The sequence below is a fragment of the Meriones unguiculatus genome, chromosome 20 (assembly GCF_030254825.1).
Source record: "Meriones unguiculatus strain TT.TT164.6M chromosome 20, Bangor_MerUng_6.1, whole genome shotgun sequence".
NCBI classification, from domain to species: domain Eukaryota; kingdom Metazoa; phylum Chordata; class Mammalia; order Rodentia; family Muridae; genus Meriones; species Meriones unguiculatus.
In genome coordinates this window covers 26,773,910-26,796,146 of record NC_083367.1, presented here as the reverse complement: position 1 = coordinate 26,796,146, position 22,237 = coordinate 26,773,910, and the positions used below count along the sequence as shown (strand labels likewise).

General features: G+C 41.1%; 1 protein-coding gene across 1 annotated transcript; it reads left to right on the top strand.

Moving 5' to 3' along the window:
* The first annotated feature begins 16,778 nt into the window (after positions 1 to 16,778).
* Positions 16,779 to 17,506, top strand: LOC110561178 (large ribosomal subunit protein eL13-like). Its single transcript, XM_060373225.1, has one exon. The coding sequence runs from the start codon at positions 16,817 to 16,819 to the stop codon at positions 17,450 to 17,452; it is 636 nt and encodes a 211-aa protein (XP_060229208.1). The 5' UTR covers positions 16,779 to 16,816; the 3' UTR covers positions 17,453 to 17,506.
* The last annotated feature ends 4,731 nt before the right edge of the window (positions 17,507 to 22,237 follow it).

The window sequence follows — 22,237 nt, the reverse complement described above, 5'->3', positions numbered from 1 at the left end:
TATTATAGATAAGGGTCTAAAATTTCACTCTGTAATAAAAAAATTTTACAAACTTGAAACTATATGACTGTTGCCACAATTGGGATAAATAAAGGCTATAAATATTTATCTTAATTTAGTTTTCCCACCAAATTAGTTTAGCTCAGGTAATATTCTGGCACTTAAGGGCTATAAAAATAGTTTCCACAACTTTCAGATTTTAAATCACCAGTATGGAATTGTGGACCCGTATGGATTTAGTCATAAGAATCTGCAGATGTTTGAAGATCTAACTGTTAACTTCAATTTGCCCTAAAGCTGCTTCTGTTCTTAGCAAACGGCCATCTAACTTAGTGTGTGAGCAAGCTCCGGTATAAGTAACAGCATATTCCTGAAACAAATAGCTGAGTCTTAGCTAGTCACCGGAGCTGAACTTCAGCCAATCACAGGTTACCAACTGATCAGACCATGTCCATATAAGGCAGATGTCTCATCACACCATTCCAAAATAAGGCAGAGCCCAGGCAGCCAATCAAGCTGATTTGGTTCTGTAGTGCCTCTTTCCATCTGTGAATATTGCCTGCTCACAGCGCTGGGTGGAGCCCCCAAATCTCTTCTGCTTCTGAGGGCTGCCCAATTCCTAAATCTTTTGTTTGCTCAAGTAAATTGGGCTAAATTAAATTTGCCAAAAGTTTTTCCTTTTATATTCCAAATGCAATCTTAAATGATGTGGTGAGGATAAAGACATTGCTTTAACAAAGTAAAATTACTCAAAAGAAACAGTATTGTAAAATCCCCATGTTCTTTTGCCAGGACTGAACAAACAGATCTCCCTTAATATTCTCTCTCTGTTCTATCAGGCTTTGTCTTGGAAGTCTTACTGTAAAATGGTACTTTTACTGATTCTGACTAACCTGGCTCCCATTTTTATGGCCTTCTACCACATCCATTTTTTGTTTAAAAATTAAAAAAATTTTAAATTAAAACAAAAATACAGGACATTGCCAAATCACACACACACACACACACACACACACACACACACACACATATATATATATACACACACACACATTTAAATAAGTAGATTCTCTTTTATTTCAAGAAGCCAGAGAAGTAACAGTGTTGGGTTTTTTCTTTGTTTGGGTTTTTTTATTTTGTTTTTGCTGTTCATAGCTTTAAAGGACTTTCCTATGATAAAGACAAGATACATGTCTACAGACACATATACATGAACACACATTGATGTCATCATTTTATATTTCTTGATTAATAAACTGAATCCTGAAACACAATCACAATAAGGGTACATGGTAGTGATGTAGAAACTGATGGCATAGATGATGGATTATGAACATCTAGATCTTATGAGATAAATGTAAGCCACTACTGAGAATCATTTGTAAGTTGATCACTTGTTATCTCATTTAACCTACTTATATGTCAGCTGACCATGTGCTGGGTCTCAGTCTATGCTTTATAGGCTAAGAAACCAGTGCAGAGGCCATGAGGAGTGATGCTCTCTGCCTTGCTCCATTTCCTACCTCTAGGTTCCTACCCTGAGTTGCTTCTCTGGTTTCCCTTAGTGATGGACTTTCAAGCTATAAGGTGAAATGAAACCATTTCTGTCCAAATCACTTTTGCTCATGGTGTCTTATCATGGCAATAGTAAATTTAAATAAGACAAAAATTAAGAGGCTAAAGAAAAGTACTTATGCTATACATACCTGAAATGATGTCGGTAAAGAAGAAAGTAGGTTGGACAAAATTTAATATGGTGATCAGAGAGTAAGAATGAATATTGATAAGTTAGAACCCTAACATGAGGCTTATGAATAAGTTTTCCAGTAGGAAGAGGCTATAGAGTGATGGGAAGGAAAAGGAAGGCATTGAGAGAAAGAAGAAAGTAAGGAGGGTGTGTGGACTGCTCATTGAGAACGAGGGAGGCTAATGAACAGGTGAGATGCTCCTTGATAAAGGCCCTTTGCTCGCACAGGAATGTTGCAATCAGGTTCAAAATACAAGACCACTGTTCCAGGGTAACTGGGGAAAAGAAAAGTCTGCATGCATATGAGGAAAATAGTTTAATAGCAACAGCAATAACACAAGGACATCTGTAGGAATTTCGGTTTGCAAACTGAGCTTTTAAGAACGTTCCTGTAACAGGATGGGTAGATGTCATCATGGTGGACAGAAAAAAAAAAAGACAGAGGAGAAAATGACTTCAAGATTTTGTAACAAGAATGGTGGCTTGGGGATGCAATTCCAACAGCTGGAAGGTGAAAATAAAGGGATCAGAAGTTCGAAGTCGGGCTGGAGAGATGGCTCAGTGGTTAAGAGCTCTGACTGCTCTTCCAGAGGTCCTGAGTTCAATTCCCAGCAACCACATGGTGGCTCACAACCATCTATACCTTCTACTGCTCTCTTCTGGCATTAAGGTGTACATAAAGATAGAACATTCGAAATAAATAAATAAAATCTTAAAAAAAAAAAAAGATACTGACCCCTGTGGGATTTAAAAAAAAAAAAAAAAAGAAGTTCGAAGTCATCCTTTAGCTACAGAATTTGAGACCAGCCCAGCCCAGATGAGACTGCACTTCCAACAATAACAACAGCAACAAAAGTGGGCTGAGATTGTAAAAATGGGACACTGTGGCAACTGTTGAGATGAACACGTTGAACTGTAGGGCAAGGCAGAGATTGCCTTGCCAGGAAAAGCACTTGCCATGCAAACATGAAGACCTGAGTTCATATCCAGTCACCCTTGTAAAAAGCCAGGCACAGCACACACTCCTGTAAATCCAGGTCTGGGCAGCAGAGACAGGACGATCCCTAGGGCTCTCTTACAAGTGAGTGAGACCAAGGAGAGTCAGGTTCAGTGAGAGATCCTTTCTCAAAAAAATAAGATGGTAAGCCGTTAAAGAAGAGGCCTGATGTCCACCTCTGGTCTCCCCAAGCACATATGCACAGACATGAACACAGACACGAACCACACATGCTTGAGGACGTAAGACTCACCCAGAGGCCTTGTTACAAAACAGATCAAAGGTCTTCACCTCACAGTCTCTTTCAGTAAGCCCAGAGTGAGTCCAGGGTCTGCATATCTGGGTACATTTTGAGAGCCATTAATGAGTTACATCCTCTAGGGCAACCAATGATGGATGACAACGGTGAGGATGAAACTGATGGCCAATGACGTAAGAATGGGAATTATCTGCGCCTATTATTGGAACTGTTGTAGAACGTTCTGATTTACAACAATGTCCACCTTTTGGATACATTCTGCCATCCATTTCCTCAATTTTACTGTGAACATTCAAGTAAATAGCGTGATGTCTCTGGCAGTTGCAGTAAATGGGACTGAACGTTTAGGAAACAAAAACACTCTGAAAGTAAATGGGTGTATGAGGGAAGATTAGAGCATCAATTCTGAAGGATGCAAGGAAAAGAGATGTAAGGGGAGACTGTGATCCAGAATTCAATAACAGGGCGGGGGAGACAATCCATTCTAGTGATCCCCTCTCATTCTCTGTGAAGAAGCAAAAGGGTAGAAACTTAAAAGGGAGTTAATAAGAGTACTTTGTATTTTAATTATCGTCAAGTACCCAGGTGCTTAAATGAAGAGTTTCATGTACATATAAATTACTTCTGTGCCCTAGCATACTTGTCGAAATAAAAATGAGATGTTGTTCCATTTAAAATTTAAATAATTCTCTTGAGAAAATGCCAACCAGATTGCTTCAACCAGGAGCCAACGCATAAACATTTATTTGTTGTTCACGTGTTAAAATCTTTGGTATCTGGAGTAATTTTTTTTAATGAGACCTAAAGTCCTCTGTAATGAGAGTTGATGTCCCCAAAATGATGTTTAAAAAAACAAAACTAAACTAAACTAAACTAAGCAATATTATACAAGCTTGAGAGAAAAGAGTTCCCATTTTCAAGCAAAATAATTGCCAAATGTGATACTTCTTTGTTCCGAGAAGGTTTCAGACATGCCTTAGCTTGCACTTTTTACCAAATGGCAGGTTTGTATCTTTCCTTGCGGGCGACTTTTTTTCTTCTTTAAATGGTGAGTCAGTGAAGGAAGTTTATAGAGATTCTAGCACACTAAAGGCGATTAGGAGGCGAAGATGGCTTTCTTCCATGGGCTCACGCTGATTGAGTCAGCCTGGCCTTGGCAAGGCAGCTGCTGGCAGAAACGCACAGTCATTATACATCCTCTTGCTGCTGGGAGTCACCTCTTCCCAGTATATTTTGAAGTTAAAATGGCTGCGGGTGGGGAGCCATGAAGTAATCCTTAATACTGAACAATATACATTGCGTATCTCCAGTCAAAGAAAAACTGTGGCCCGAGCCAGATTATATGTATTTTTTTTTAAATGTCCCTTGAGTTTCTTGGATATGAAATTGTTTTTGAAAACAATATGATGAGTTAAGAATGAATGAATCAGAAACATACGGATTAAATTTTCCTGAAATTTGCATGAATTTGGAAGTCAGGCAGAAAAGGACACTCTCTGCAAGATGCATTTGGGATTTAACTGAACTAAAAACATTGGAGACCTCAGCTTAAGGACTTTGGTAGGCACAGCTGTATCAAATAATTTCACTTTTAGAAGCTTCAGCACCATGTAAACAGTGGGATTAGAAGTTATGTAATTAAAATTTAATGAAGGTATAGAATCCTGCTTGTGGAGCAACTACCAAGCTTCACAGATAAGCACCAGGGTTCCAAAGGACTCAAGCTAAAAAAAAATTAAAGAATGAACTGTCCCCCAATGCTCCATGCCCAGGAATGGGCCTGGGGACAAGGCTAATTTACTTCCTGACCGATTTCCTTCATCAATCAAAATGAAACTGATATAAACAACAATAATAACTAAAACACCATTTTAAAAGAAAAGCCCACAGTGCTGCTTATTTGTATGCATTATTAAATTTTGATTTGTTCTGTCTCAGTTAGCATTGTCATCAAGATGGCACCTTAGGTCAAATACTGAACCACAGAAAGGACTTGAGTTACTTCTGGTAACAAGTAAGATAGAGCCAGGTTTATACTAAGTGGTATGTTAGCAGTTCTAACTAGGCTTCAGGTTACTTTATAAGCATCGACAAAGGCTTAACTGATAAACGAGGAGAAAACACGAATACTAAAAAAGCAGAAACTTCTGGTCTGTCATGTTGCTGAATGTTTTTCAACCTTAACAAAGAACTTAGTGTAACATTTTCCTCCTTGGCCTTATTCTAGGGGATCAAAATTGAGCTTCCATGAGGTTTTCTTGTTGTTTTGGTTTGGTTTTCCCAGCAGCTGGGGATGCTAAGCAAACCCTACCCCTGAGCTGCATCCCTAGTCCCGAACTAGATTCTTGTTCATATACGATCTCGTTTACCATCTCTGTTGAGGTGGTAGCTTAGACTGTCGTCACCAAAGAACAGCACTTCCTAAGCACTTGCTGTTTGTTGTTCAGCTGAAGAGACATGATGAACATCAATTAAAGACAGGGATGGGAGTCTGAACCTAAAATTTAAATTTGTAATGTGGGCGCATGGAAGAACACTAGAGATGACAATTTACACTGCATTCGCTCTTGATGATCAGTGAATTCTCTCCTTTGGGGGGGGGGATGGTTTATAACTTCAAAAGAAAAGGTCCTGGGAGTGTCAGGATCATTATAATCACTCCACCTCCTGGCCAATAGGCTGAGAATAAGGACGGTTGTAAAGTGGAATGTGACATGAACTGAAGAGTTATTTATAGAACAAATACCGCCAGGTGTATGCTCTAGTGCTTGAGAAAACTAAATTCACTGCTTGACTAACAGTTGAGATGTTTGAAAATCAGCCCTCTTCTCCTCCATTGCTGGTGGGAATGTAAACTTGTACAACCTGGCGCTTTCTCAGACAATTAGGAATAGCGCTTCCTCAATATCCAGCTATACCACTCCTAGGCATATATCCAAAAGATGCTCAAGTACACAACAAGGACATTTGCTCAACCATGTTTGTATCAGCTTTATTCATAATAGCCAGAACCTGGAAACAACCCAGATGTCCCTCAGTTGAGGAATGGATACAGAAATTGTGGTACTTTTACACAATGGAATACTACTCAGCAATTAAAAACAAGGACATCATGAACTGCAGGCAAATGGTGGGATCTAGAAAAGATCATCCTGAGTGAGAAGCAGAAAGACACCAGGGTATATACTCACTCATAAGTGGGTACTAGACCTATAAGATAGGATAAACATACTAAAATCTGTACACCTAAAGAAGATAAACAAGAAAGAGGACCCAGGGTAAGATGATCAATCCTCACTTAGAAAGACAAATGGGATGGACATTGGAAATAAAACAAGTAACAGGCCAGGAGCCTACCGCAGAGGGCCTCTGAAAGACTCTACCTAGCAGCGTCTCAAAACAGATGCTGCGACTCATAACTAAACCTTGGGCAGAGTGTAGGGAATCATATGAAAGAAAGGGGAGTTAGCATGACCTGGAGAGGACAGGAGCTCCACAAGGACCAAATATATCAGGGCACAGGGGTCTTTTATGAGACTGTTTCTCCAACCAAGGACCATGTATAAATATAACCTAGAACCCCTGCTCGGATGTAGCCCAGTATCCAAGTGGGTTCCCTAGTTAGGGGAACAGGGACTGTCTCAGACATTAACTCAATGACTGGCTCTTTGACCTACCCCCTGCCCCTGAGGGAGGAGCAGCCTTGCTAGGCCACAGAAGAGGACATTGTAGCCAGCCCTGAAGAGACCTGATAAGCTAGGATCAGATGGAAGAGGAGGAGGACCTCCCCCATCAGTAGACTTAGAGAGAGGCAAGAAAGAAATGAGGGAGGAAGGGTGGGATTGGGAGGCAATGAGGGAGGGCCTACAGCTGGGATACAAAGTAAATAAGCTGTAATTAATATAAAAAATAATTAAAAAAAAAGAAAATCAGCCCTCTGATTTCTAACTCTGTGGACGTTATATCATACTATACGTAGAAAAGCAGAGGTTGGCAGGTTCAAACAAGGCCACTGGTGGGTAGGGTTGCAGAGAATGTGGGAAGAGAGATACAAGAGACAAGTGCAGTGTTTTCTACAGGCCTGTCTTTAGAGAAGACATCAAATCCACTCATAGGGGACACTGGCCTTCGTTATTGCTGAGAAGAAATCCCGAGCCCTTTGTGAAAGGTCAGCTTTGTACATTTCACCACATTATAACACTTTCCCATGAAGCAAAAGCCAAAACCACAAGTGAACACATATGTACTTCTTCAGACACAATGATTTATTTCTCTCCAATAATGAGCATGTTACTGGCTCTTGTGTTTGCTGTTCTTGGTGCTTGGCTCCCTGTTTTTTTGTTTTGTTTTTTCTTGCTTCTACACAGCATATAATCCAGTGAGTGCCTCTCTGCTCCAGTCTGAATATGAATGCTGCCACTGACTCTTTAATGTGCTGTAGGTTTGGTCCCCATCTGATGAAGCTACTTTGGAGAGTAACTTAGCTTGGTATCTATTGCTGTGATGAAGACTCCAACCAAAGGCACTATGGGAAGAAAAGTTTGTTTGGCTTACATGCCCCAGATATAGGTCATCACGAATGGAAGCCAAGCCAAGAATTCAAGGAGGGAACCTGGAGGCAGGAACTGAAGCAGAAGCTGGTGAGGAACGCTTCCTGGCTTGCTCTCCATAGCTTAGTCAATTTTCTTTCTCATACAGGTGTCCCAGGAACATCTGCCTAGGGTTGGTAACATCTGCAGTGAGTGGACCCTTCTTACATCAATATTTAATCAGGAAAATGCTTCACTGACCAATATGATGAAGGCATTTTCTCATTGAGGTTCCCGCTTCCCAGATGACTCCAGCTTGTATCAAGTTGTCAAAAAAAAAAACAAAACTAATCAGCACATAGAGTATGTAGAAACATCACAAAGTGACACCAGTGAAGAAAGTAGGTCACTGAGGGACAGGACCTTGGGTTATCTGACCTCTCTGTGTCTGTCTTTCTCTGTATCTATGTTTGTCTATCTGTCTGTCTCTCTCTGCCTCTGTGTCTCTTTCTCTCTCTCTCTTTGTGTGTGTGTATGTGTGTTTGTGTGTGTTTTTCTATCTCTCTTTGTCTGTTTCTCTTTTTCTCTCTCTCTCTCTCTGTGTCTGTCTCTCTGTCTCTGTCTCTCCCTCTACCTTCTTCCTGGTTGCAATAGGGTAAAAGAGAGAGCACAGCCCCCACTTGGCTCCTACCATAATGATGTTCTGCTCAAGAGCCTGGAGATAAACTGTCATGTACAAACCCGCTGAAACCACAAGGCAAAGAAATCCAACTTCCAACTTTTAAGGTGTTCCCTGGGATATTTCGGTCACAGTGATACACAAGTAATGCTGTCATAAAGACCAGCCATGGTAAACCCAAATGTACCATATTCAGTGAGTCAGACACTTCTATTTTTATAACATTTGAAAGCTTTTATTTCTTATACTGGCTTACTTCTTTGCTTACATTTTGACCCTAACAATTATTTTTCTTCCTAAAGTTCAGTTTTAAAAATAAATGCAATTGTATTATCTTTGTGAGTTTTACTACATGTGCCGTGTTGTATAGGGAAAAGGGTGTAGTTCCTGGATGAGTGCGTACCCAGGTATCCTTGGAATCAAAGTGGCCATTTCTTACCAATGACTCCATCAATGGCAAAGAAACCTCAAGCTTGGGTCTCAGTCTGGGCATTACAAGAAAGCGTTTCAATTCCCTCTCCCACCCACCCCCCATCCGCCTTCTTAGTCTTCCTAGCAGTGTTGCTACAGTGGGTCTGACCGTGGCCCGTGTCAGCTGTAGTCATCGTTACTGGTTGCCTGTTGGCATGTATGAACACTGACTAGATCATTAGCCCTGAGAAGGCTGTCGCTGACCTAATCTCTTCACTTTTATAACTCATACACATAGAAGGTGCTTAGGGTATAGTGTAACCAAATAAATATTTTTAAAGCCCAAATAACCATTTCACAATAAATAATACAGTCCTTTAGAATTCTATGGACTGGCAGCATTTCAAAGCATGAGGCCATGAGGATAGCAAGATGGCGTGGAAGTTTAGCAATAGACTTAGCTGTCATCAGCAAATATCTAGAGGAAAAAATATATTTAAAAATGCTAAGTGTAGACTTCTTTTAAAAATAAGCTGCAACAGTACATTTACACAGTTTATGCCCGATTGTTAATTTTTCTTCCCTTAACAACAATACATACACTGTTAATGACTTTAGATTTAGATGAGAAAGCAGCTGAGGCTGGAATTGATTGCTTGAAGCATACCGAATGGTATAGCCATCCTTAAGCTGTGGTATGTTTGTGAGATCTGTACTTTATCGTTAGCAATAACATTTGGTCGGTTCCAATTTGTTTATTGTTTTACAAAGTATGGAGAGAAAGGGCAGTGACTGTGTGAATGACTATATACCTAATGCAGGCCAGGCCATGATGGCGACAGTGCCAAAGGAGATGAGGCTTGGCAGGGAGTCTTCTGCATGCAATCCGTCAAATTCCCAAGGGTCCTCCCCTAAAGCATGCTTTGATTGTATTGGCTTCTCTTGCTCCCAAGAGCCTCCTTGTACTACTGTACTAGATGTAAAACCATTTCTTGCTTTCATCTAATGCACTGCTTTTCCGCCGTCCAACACACTGCTTTCTAGACACAGAATGCCCGGAAGGTGGTTGACGGAGATATCAGATCACTGGTTTAAAGGCCTCGTTGTACTCTGAGTCTCTTAGGGAAAAGGCTTCATTTTGTACCTATTGTAGGAATGTCTGACTCATCTAGTCTTCTTGCTAACCCCGTCGTGTTGAGCCACCACTCGATGCTCTTCTCTCCTTGGCCTTCATTTTGCCAAAAGTCTGCCTTGGCCTTTTGTGCCTTGTGCTTCCTCGCTGCTTGGGATACACATTTCATTTTCCTCCTGTGTTTTAGACATCGTTCTAGCTGTCATCTGAATTACCCATGCAACAACCTCCACATGTCACCTTATTTTATGGGTCTGCACAGATATGATTGCTCTTGAGTAATTCCTTTCATTCTTGCTTATTGTAATCTTTCTCACAAAAATGAAGCTCTTTAAATGCAGGGCTTATGTCTCTTGGGGGAGTTAGAGCTCACGGTTAATGGGGTAGTGCTTAGGTTTTCTTTATACAAACCCAAGACTGGTTATATCCGCAACAAGAAAATCACATCAGAAAGATGGTAAACTAAAAAAAAAATTCTTTTGTTGATGAGACTGCTCCTCTTTTCTAATAACTGGTATAATTGGGAAGATTAAATGCTCATGAAGCATTGCAATCAGTTCTGTACATATTCAAAAGGCTTACAAGAGTGGAAAAATCCAGGCTTAACACATAAAAACATATAACACAGAACCTGATAAGTTAGGTGCCAAAGTTTGTACATTGGCTCATATATTTATCACATGTTATTCACTAATCCCTTTACTGGTGCATTTATTAGTCTCCAAACCCAGAGGGCACTGCTGACAGCAGTTATAAAAAGTGTATATCTTTGGAGATATATTAAAAGTAAACCCATCCAAACACTTTGGCTGTTTTGCAGCCTTTCAATGTTAAACAGTAACAGAGCCAGCAAGAAATGAAAAACATGCAACACAGAAACATTTCTAAGGAGAAAAATTGCATGGAATCTTACTGGAAGAGAAGGCCTGTCCTTTTTCCTAACAACACTGTAGATTTCCAAAACGTTTAGGCAGATAGAGTGACTCTTTTTTTGTAATTCCAGCACTTGGAAGACTGAGGCAGGTGGGTCAAGAGTTCAAGGCTAGCTCCATCTACACAGCAACGTTGGTATAAGTCTGGGTTATGTGAGACCCTGGCTCAAGGAAATAAAACGAAAACTAAACCAGAAATAACCAATTAAACAAACAAAATCTCTTAAACGTATGAATTCAGCTTGTAAATATTAATCTAGCTACTGTGTCTACAGAACAAATTACTCCAAAACGTAACGGCATAGGATAATGTTTTGATATGCTGCCAAATATTAGGTCGGGGAGTCAAGAAGTGGTTCAAATTGCAGTCACAGTAGGCTTGAGGCATCGGGCACCTGTTTTTCCATTACCAGGGTGGTTCCATTTAATGTCTCAGTTTCCTTCCACAGATGCTTCTTCAAGTGGCTTCTCTCGATGTTAACCTCTCTGGAAGTTTGAACCAGCTGGCAGCTCAGGGCTGGGAGAGATGGAAGACCATCCACAGCATTGAAAGTCCCGCTTGGTTCCTTCCGTACTCTCTTGGTGGCGAAAGTCCAGCCTTCGTTAGCTGTGGGAGAATAAAGGTGTGACTATCAAAGGTAGTGTGAATCACTGAGGTCGATTTTGGAAGCCAACTGATACAGATATTATTAAATACCAACGCTTGGGCTTATGGTGTGAGTAGAAGAGAGCCAAGGATTAAAAGGAGGGGGTTCCAAAAATACAGGAAAGTAGAAATAGTACCGTTAGGAAAGAAGACAGCTAGTCAGCTTCTGGGGAGCAGAAGGAGGGCAGGGACCATGATAAGAGCACTCTGGACACGCATATGACAACTTTGTACCATAGCTCATTTTGTATATGAGTTTAAAAATAATTTTGAAGTGAGACAAAATGTTTCATACAATTAATGTTCCCCCAATCAATTTTAGATTATTTGTTTACTCATAAGTTTTGCATGTGCATGTATAAGTTTGTGTACAAATGCAGGAGTACCAAGACAAGGGCTTTGGGGAGGTAAGAGGACACTCTCTAGGATCTGCTCTTTCCTCCACTTTATGGGATCTGGGGGGTGGTCAAACTTCAGTTATTCAGGCCTCTCCTTGCAGGCAGCTATAGTTACTGAGCCATTTTGACAGGCCTAAAGACACTTTTTAAAGGTGTTTTTATGACTCAGGTAAAAAAAAAAAACAGAGTGGGGGCTGGAGAGATGGTTCCACAGTTAAGAGCACTCACTACTCTCCTGGAGAACTCAGCTTCAATTCCTAGCACCCACATGGCAGCTTACAACTGTTTATAACTCTGGCTCCAGAGGAAATGGTACACACACACACACACACACACACACACACACACACCGGCAGACAGAAGCACAGATGCACATGAAAATAAATCTTTTTTTAAAAAAAAAGGAAAGAAAGAAAAGTAAATTGATTTCAGGGACCAACAAGTAACTAACGATATATTTTTATACAAAAGTGCATACTGTGGCATATTCATCAGAAAATTCAAAATTATTTTAGCTACAAGAAACTCCAAATATCTTTATAGGCAAGACATGCAAACATTCATGTCATGAAAATTAAACAGCTGTTGTCCTTGCTAAAAGCACCTGCGAGGAAATACAATTTCTGTTATGTACATATAATCTGGACAAAGAAAGCCAGATTTCTTTGTGAACAAGAAATCATAGAAAGGCATAAACTTCCTGCATGGATTGCTGCCTTCAAAACTATGCCAAAAAAGGAAAAGGTCTGGAACAGTTGGACCCATTTCCTGACAATTTTCCACTGCTCCTTCCAGTGTGATCCCACTGTGAGCACTCAGGCAGTGGGGACACTGAGAATGGGCCAGTGAGCACTGGGCCAGTGGGGGGTACTGAGACTGGGTTTGAGCATCACTAGTTTTAACCTAGTTTGTTTTTTATTTAAGATACATACATGTGCATTCCCCGTGGACACATGCGCACCCCACTAAAATTGTGAGTTATCAGCAAGCTGAGTTTTGGTCTTCAGGTTCATTGAAAATCAAGTCCAGATGACTGTAAAATAAGTCGAGGGTAAGAAGGAGAAAACAGGTTTTTTTTGTTTTTTTTTTTTAACCAAATTTAGACCTGCTCTAAGCCCCATGGAATCTAAGTTTAGAATAAACTAAGTTTTCCAAATCCTTCTGGGTTTTGCTTTGCTGGCATTGGGGAATAATCACTCCAGAAATGTACAAGATGGAGAGTAAGGAAGAAAAAAAAAAAAAGAGCAGGCATCTAAAATGGTAACTCCAGAAACTTCCTAAAGATAGATAGATAGATAGATAGATAGATAGATAGATAGATAGATAGATAGATAGACAAAATAGGGCAGGTAAAATAGCATAAAGATAGTTTAACTGTTAACTTTGTGTGTGTCTATAGAAGAATTCAAAGAATTCATCCTTTAAGGTATGAGCTGCTTTAACTGGGTGGGAGTAGAAGGGTGTTTGGTGCCCTTCTCTTGAGTTTTAGTAAACTCAGTGTGTTTGACTACCATCTGAAGGCACCTTAGGTCAAACTACCACTGGACTTACAACAGAACGGGCCTGCTACACGGGTCTGCAGGCAGAGACCTTGGCAGCTAAGCCTGATGATCCAAATCCAATCCCTGGCACCCACACAGTGTAAGGAAAGAGTCAGAGCTGAAAGCTGACCTCTGACCTTCACATACACATTGTAGTGTGCTCACACTCGTACACATCCACAGCCACCCATACACAAACGCAAGTGTATAGACGTGACACAGAAATAATTGGGGAAGAAGACCAAACAAAACAGTTACAGAACTAGGCAAATTCAAACGTCTCTCAAAAGAATCTTCCAGTATCATTTCATGCACCATGGCGCAGACAGGTGTCTCATAAATAAGTCTATATGCTCAACATCTGCATTTCCAGCCAGATGTGTTCCTTTGAAACTCAATCCCAGAGGCTCCTGAGCCTACCAGCTGAGCAGATAGTTGACTGCACACAGATTCACAGTGAAAGGCTTGTATCAGCATAGGGTGCTTATCTTTGCGTGTATCAATGACACTCCTAGACAATTTGAGGCTGCCTATAAGAGTTGCGCTTAAAATAAGGCTTGATGCATTCGTCAAATTGGGCTGGTTTGAACAGATTGCTATGACATAGACTGACGTCATTTCTTTGTCCCAGATTAAATACAACGATCTATTACAGGAAGTGAACTTAACTCCATGAACCTGAGCCCATGGAATTTGAAGCTACTTAGATGTGGTTTTACCCTGAGCAGGCGCTACGGTGCTCTCTCCTAAGCTGGTAACGGTTTTAGTGCTGTGAGTCTGAACCTTTCCAAACAGAAATCAAGATTCTTTTTTTATTATTATTTATTTTTCCCTTTTTTTTAAAAATTTTTCATCAATTACACTTTATTCATTCTGCATCCCCCCATAAGCCCCTCCCTCCTCCCCTCCCAATCCCACCCTCCCTCCTCCCTCTGCTTGCATGCCACTCCCCAAGTCCACTAATAGGGGAGGTTCTCCTCTCCTTTCTGATCTTAGTTTGTCAGTTCACATCAAAAGTGGCTGCATTGTCCTCTACTATGGCCTGGTAAGGCTGCTTCCCCCCCCCCCCCAGAGGGAGGTGATCAAAGAGCAGGCCAATCAGATTATGTCAGAGGCAGTCCCTCTTCACATTACTATGTAACCCAATTGGACTCTGAACTGCCCTGGGCTACATCTGTGCAGGGGTTCTGGGTTATCTCCATGAATAGTCCTTGGTTGGAGTATGAGTCTCTGGGAAGTTCCCTGTGTTCAAATTTTCTAAGAAGCTGAAAAGCAGCAAACCAAGTAATCCACTTAAAAAATGGGGAACAGAGCTAAACAGAGAATTCTCTGTAGAGGAATACCGAATGGCAGAGAAGCACTTAAAGAAATGCTCAACTTCACTAGCCATTAGGGAAATGCAAATCAAAACAACCCTGAGATTTCACCTTACACCCATGAGAATGGCCAAGATCAAAAACTCAAGTGACAACACATGCTGGAGAGGTTGTGGAGAAAGGGGAACCCTTCTCCACTGCTGGTGAGAAATCAAGATTCTTAAGAAGCATTTGTTTCCTGTCTCCCTTCAAACACAAGGTCACACTTTTCTCCACACCCCATGCTTAGGGATCACTATTTTTTTTTTTTTTAATGTAAAAGGCAGTTGGGAGAAAGTCTTAACAGGACACACTTCTGCCTCCTCAAGGTCCATGTAAATAAACCATTCACATGCTAGTCATTCCCAAGGCTCCATCTACCCTAATGCAAGTAGGGTTAGTCAAATTCTTGTGGAAAAGAGTCCCACAGTCAGTTACTCCAAATTGTTTTATTTTTTTTCTTTCTTAACTACATTAATTACGTAGCTCCCATGCTGAGTAAGTGTTCAAGGACCACTGAAAGGAAAAGAATTTTCCATCACACCATCCCCTCAGCCTTACCAACAGAGCACTGATGAGAGAGACACAAACCAAGACAAGAAGCTGCTACACGGTGCTGGGGAGGAGACGTGTGGCTTAGAAAACACACTTGATGCCCAGAGTCAGAGCTTACAATGGGATAAGCCCAGAGAACGAGTCACTGTTCATTTAGAAATGTCAGAGGAACATGGAAATCCACACGGAGAATAAAACCTTCACTCCCCCGGGACAATCTTTTAAATTGTAGAACATCAATATTATATTGATATTAGTTGTGTTATTATGTTGATGTTAGTTTTAGTTGTTGGTGGTGATTTTTAAATATAGATCACAACTAGGGAGATGACTCAGCATGTAAAAGTGCCTGAGTTCAATTCCCAGGGCCCACAGAGAGGAGGAAGAGAAACAGTTCCTGAAGGCTGTCTGCTGACCCCCACTTCATGCGGTGGACTGTGCACACAGGCACACAAATACATGCAGATACGACAATAAAATGTGATAAATTTTAAAAAGAATACAGATGACACTTTATTATTTTTCCCTGTGAGCATGCATCTGTATCTCTGTTCTGTACTCAGAATTGCTCCAGAACGGGGCCTAGTGTGCGAGTTCACTTTCACTTAACAAATCCCTTACGTCTGAACCTTCACTACATATGTGTTTTCATGCAGCTGTTGCTATTTTGTTTTAAACAGTTACTGCTATGGATTCCTTTATGTTTACAAACAAATGTTCAAATGAGGTAAATTACTAAAAGTGAAATCACAGGGCAATGCCTGTTGGGTATTGAGCAATGGTCCTCCAGAAAGGTTCTATGGATGAGGAAAGGGCTGTGTGGTCAGTGTGAGGCTTGAGGCTTTGCTGGCAGCTCCAGCAACTATCTTATAGTGCTTCCCTCTCCAGACTTAGAATTTGGGTCAAAAGGAGAAGCCGGGTTGACTCTCTGTGCAGCCACATCTTCCATTAATTGTTCCTTACACTCTTCTAAGTGAACACATTAATTTGGGTGAAGTACTAAGCATTAGAAATTGGAATCAAATCAAGCTTACTAATTTTTATTCTGAGACTGGGAGATATCTATTGAGTCTTTGAAGGCTAGATAAGCAACTGCAGGCTAGTGACTCTTCAGATAATCACCAAACCAGTTTTTCTCCCTGATAAAAGCAGCCCTAATTTTGAGAATAATTTAAAATTAATAAAAAAGTATTCCAGATGACTGCCTCCAAGGCTTCTACCTTTTTAAACTATGATCCAAACAATGAAGTATTTCTAATGATCTCACTCACAAATGAGCCAGCACTCTACTGTGTCCATGACTGTAATTCAGGATTATTGAGGAAACAAATGCCTAAGAAACATAGTCATGTTCATTTCCTAAAGCTTTTTATACTGCCCCTGCTGGTAAAAAACAAAACAAACAAAACAAAAACAACAACAACAAAAAACCCTCTACATATGAAAACCTAGGCATTCTATGTAGATTTAAATGATTATAATATTTTGGTCATTAATTATTCTGTAGTGATTTCCCTACTGATTATCTTTGTGAGTTTATAAATTTACTCTCTGCCTTTCTTGTCTCATTTTTTTTCTTTTAAGAATATCATACACCCCTTTCCGCTCGGCCGTTCTCCTGCACGGGAGGCAGCCATGGCGCCCAGCCGGAATGGCATGATCCTGAAGCCCCACTTCCACAAGGATTGGCAGCGGCGAGTGGACACTTGGTTCAACCAGCCGGCACGCAAGATCCGCAGGCGCAAGGCCCGGCAGGCGAAAGCGCGCCGCCTTGCCCCTCGTCCCGCGTCCCGTCCCATCAGGCCCATAGTGAGGTGCCCTACAGTCCGATACCACACCAAGGTCCGAGCCGGCAGGGGCTTCAGCCTGGAAGAGCTCCGGGTGGCTGGTATCCACAAGAAAATGGCTCGCACCATCGGCATCTCTGTGGACCCTAGGAGGCGAAACAAGTCCACGGAGTCACTACAGGCCAACGTGCAGCGCCTGAAGGAGTACCGCTCCAAGCTCATACTTTTCCCCAGGAAGCCTTCTGCTCCCAAGAAGGGAGATAGTTCTGCTGAAGAGCTCAAATTGGCCACCCAGCTATCAGGACCTGTGATGCCCATCCGGAATGTCTACAAAAAGGAGAAAGCCAGAGTCATCACAGAAGAAGAAAAGAACTTTAAGGCTTTTGCTAGTCTTCGCATGGCCCGGGCCAATGCCCGGCTCTTTGGCATCCGAGCAAAAAGGGCAAAGGAAGCTGCAGAGCAAGATGTTGAAAAGAAAAAGTAATACACTGTTGGAATGTTTTAATAAATTTTCCATAAAGCAAAAAAAAAAAAAGAATATCATACACAAATTTTGTTTGTTCTCAGCAAACACAGCCCCCCTTTCAATCCCTTCCAATTCTTCCCCTATCTCCACCACCACTACTCCACTACTTCATACGCTATTTTTTTTAAAAAATCCACTGAGTCCGTTCACTGTTGCCTGCGTGTGCATCGGTAGCCTCTCAGGGGCCACATGGCTGAAGAAAGCCTACTCCCCCTCCCCCAACAGCCATCAAGCCAACAGTTGTGAAGAGTCCTTCAACTAGTGGTGGAAGTGCATGAGCCCTTCCCCCATCCACACTGGGATTTTGACTGTCCTGATACTGTGCATGCTTTATATATTCAAGCACAGCTACTGTGAGTTCATAAATGCAGTGCTATTGTCATGCTCCAGAAATACTGCCAAATTCCACTAATCTGACTCTTACAATCTTCCTGCCCACCTCCCTCTACCTCAGCGATCCCTGAGTCTTGAACTTAGGGGATGTGATAAAGTTATCCCAAAGCATCCCACGGTTTCTTACTTTCCCCATGTTGTCTAGTTGTGTGTCCATAATAGTCACTCACTATAGTAAGAAGAAGCTTCTCTGATGGGGATTGAAAAACTCACTAACCTATGGCTATAAAGAGAAATTTAGGGAGAAGCCTAGTTAGCAGAACATTAGATTCTCTCCTAGCTCTGCCCAGTTTATGCATGAGTTCCGTCTTGTAGAGTACTTCTGAAATCTAGTCACAGTGGTTGGTTTCTCCCACAACATTTGTACCACTGTTGCACCACTGCAACAGTATATCTCGCCAGGCCAGGCATTGCTGTCATTTGCAGGTTTCACAGGTTGGTAAGACTGTTGAGTATTTTTTTGCCCAGTAGCGAACACGGTACCTTCCAATGCTCTGAAAGCTAGCCAGTGCGAATGAGCCTTCCATATTAGACCCAGCTTGATTTCTCCATGTCCTGTGACCTAAGTGTGTGGTGACTTCAGCAATAGGGTTTTATCGCCAAATTCTGGAAGATAACTGAGAAAAAAAATGGCAATACACTATAATATTCAGGGAGCATCTAAAGGATCCCACTGACCAACAACTCCAAAAGAGGTAAGCCACATCTGGTGCTGGGACTTTTATTTAGTAGCTTGTGGCCTCTGAGTGACGCATTGTCCCTGCTACAGGGTAGCTCCCTTTAAGCACTATGTATGTATATATGTATGTGTATTTACATATGTAAGTGATGTACATGTGTATATAATGTATATATGTATGTATATATGTATATTTTAAGCAACTTCTACGTAGCTAGTATCCTTGTGACATGTTCAAAATCCTTTAGTGTTAGTTATCTTTCCCCATTGCCCTTTCCCTACCTTGTCCTCCCACCGCAACTCATTTAACCCTTCCTGTGCCATTATTCCTCTTTTCCCTGTCGTACCACCTGAGCTCTAGTCCCCATCCCTTGAGACTTGCCCCAATTACTCCTACCTCCTACTGGTACTCCAAGTTAAAAGGGGCATATGAAAAGGCTCAAGTCTAGCCTCCACGTGTGAGAAAGAGTATTCGGTGTTTGTCTTTCTGGGTCTCCGTTACCTTGTTCAGCAAGGTTATTTCCAGCACTACCCACTCATCTGCTCTCTTAATCCATCCAGCTTCTTTAAAAATCAGCTGAGAACTGGAGAAGCTTGGAGGATAGCCTTGTGTAGGAAACTGAGGATTCTTGGCTTTGCTGAATAACTAAGATAATTAACTAAATAACTTAGGATAACTCAGCCCTTCTTCTCTGCACTTCCCATTTGTCATACGACGTTTCTGTACTATGTAGATGTACATATTCATATTTCGTCCTTTTGTTTTTGTTTTTGAGCCTTAGCTTTTAATGAGTCAGCCTTCTCTCCAGCCTTGTGTCTATAAATGCAAGTCTCGCATTTGTGTGGCAAACTTAGGCTTACACATATATGTTTATCTACTCAGTTGTTGAGATTACAGGCATGTACCACCATGCCCAGCTATAGTGACATATTAATAACAACCACATGCCACTGGTGAAGTATGAATGTGAGCCTTCTTAGCATATCGGGTATTTAAGATTCCCCTGACAGTAGGGTCAGATTTCAGATTTAAATTCAGGCTGCACAGCACTTACTAACCACACACTTCGGAGGTTTGTTGGGCCTCCTGTGAGTCAGTACACTCATCTGTAGAACACTATCCACTTCTGAGAATTCCTGTGAGGATTTAATAATACAGTCCTGACTTATTGTATGATAAATACTCAGTGGGAGCCATCCAGAGTTCATGTTCATCATGGTGGAATGGAAATTTATGATATGATCCTCTTTACTTCACTTGTCTGGAAACCACTGGATTCATGTCTGTTGTTAAATCTATTTTAGAATTTCCTCATCTAGCTCACTTCGTTGACTAACAGTAAGGACTCGTTTTCAGGTATTATGGTTAAAACCACCACATTTTGTTTTAAAATATATATTTAACATACAAAGGTATTTAGCCAGGGCTCAGGAACAAACCTGTGATATCAGTTGTTTAGGAAGCTGGGGAAGAAGGTTACAAGTTCCAGGACTGCTTGGGCTACATAGTAAGTTCAAGGAAAGTCTAGGTAACTTAATCAAATCTTGAGGGGGTTTGGGCTTGGGAGTACCAGCACTCAAGAATCATGGGCAACATAGTGAGACCTTGTCTCAAACTGCCTGCCCCAACCTACACCCACAATTAGGGAGGTAGGCATGGTGGTGTACTCCTAGCACATGGGAAACTGAGGCAAGTGGATCTTGAATTCAAGGCCAGACCTTGTCTCCAAAATAAATACTATAAATAGTGTGTAGATAAATAATATATACCTCAGTGCTAGCGTTCAATCACCAATAATACAACACACAAAATAAAAATAAAGGATTTTTATTTTTGTCTTTGTTGTCTCTGATCTGCTTTAAAAAAAATTAAGTTGCACACAATAATAATATGAACATATTCAACTACCTTCTGAAATCTGCTTCAAGTTTCATGAGAGCCTAAAAATGTGTGCCTTACTTTGAAAAGATTATTTTTAGTCATCTCTCTATTTATTAAATAAAACTCTAGACTGCACAATTTGCTACAGTCTTAAAACTTGGCATGTGCAGCTCCGGCTTGGTCCACCTCCAAGAGAGGCTAGTTATCGGAGAGTCAGAACACCCTCCGTGCGAGTCACCCTCAGCTCTCCCCAAAGGGCAGCAGGACTCACAAGCAAGGCTTTGATGCAAGAAGAATTTTTATGCTGCGAAGGAACCTTTGTTAGTGTCCAATATACAATACCGCATCTGAAACTACTTCAGTTCCTATGTGAAAAAAGTCAAATGAAGATAAGCTGTCAACATAAATTCAGTCACAGCCTCACACAGGTTACAGCGATTCTGTGGTGGAACAGTAGAAAGAGGGGAAAGAAAGTAGAGGCAGAAGAAAGGCACGATTATAAAGACATAGAAAGATCATTTTGGAGGGCTCAGTGGCTCTTGCACTTGCTTTGCAAACATGAAGACGTGAGACTGAATCCCAAGCATCCAACTTAAAAAACTGCCCATTCAGTGACCACACCCAAGCATTGGGAGTGGAGATGGGCAGATCCTCGACACTTGGTGAGCAGCCAGCTTAGCAGAAACAGTGAGCTTCTGGTTCTCTGCCAGACCCCATCCCACGGGACAGAGGAAGTCATTGGGAGATGCTCTCTTCCAGCAGTTCTGAGCACCTGAACGTGGGCATGTACATACTTGACATTGATTTACATGCAACACGTACATACACTACACACAAACACACACACAAGACAGAGACAGGGAGAGAGACAGGCAGACAGAGACAAAGAGAAAGAAACAGACAAAGGCAAAGAGATGGAGAGGAAGGGAAGAGAAGGAGAGGGGTAGATAGTTTAAGACCTTGCAGTTTTCAGTTTTCCTGGGCTTATATCAATGAGCTAAAGAAAAAACAAACAAAAAAACAAACAAACAAAAAAAACTACCCTTGAGAAAAACAATTCTTTTAGACCTCACAACAAAAGAAGAGATTTTTTTTCATTGGAATATTATAATCTCGGGATACAAAGTGAATAAATCATAATAAATAAGAATATTAAATGCGTATTGTTGTTTGCTTATTGTATTGTGAGAGTGCAGGTGCAGAATTGCTACAGTGAGCACTTGGAGGTCAGAGGACAACTTTCTAGACATGGTTCCAGCGTGCCACCCTGTGAGTTCCAGGGATCTAAGTCAGGTCGTAAGACCTGTGGGCAAACACCTCCCCTGATGGACAACCTCACCGACCCTGGAATGCTTGTTCTTGAGATGGCTTACTGAACCGATTGTATTTCACAGTTAGAGTACCCAACCCTAAAGCAAAAGAGGAGCTTGTTTTGTGTCTATGTAATTTCTCTCCTTTTAAAAATCATATCTGGTGAGTGAGATTTTAAATTTTCAATTTTAAAAGAGATGGCATGAAGGGAATCAGGGCAATAACTGCATTTTGACATCAAACATTCTGATGAGATAGCACCTCATCAGTCTGAAGTGCTTCCTAAATATGCAAAGGGATTGGAACATGTAAGGGAATGAAGCATTCCAGCCCCAGTTTTTGACAGTAAAGCATTTCTGGATGCCATGTGCTCACGGAATCTTAACTTTAATGTGTTCTCATAATGCCTTAGATAATTTGAACGATCGTACTTATTTTGTCCAGAAGTAAATTTAAAAATAAATTGCATTTGACATTC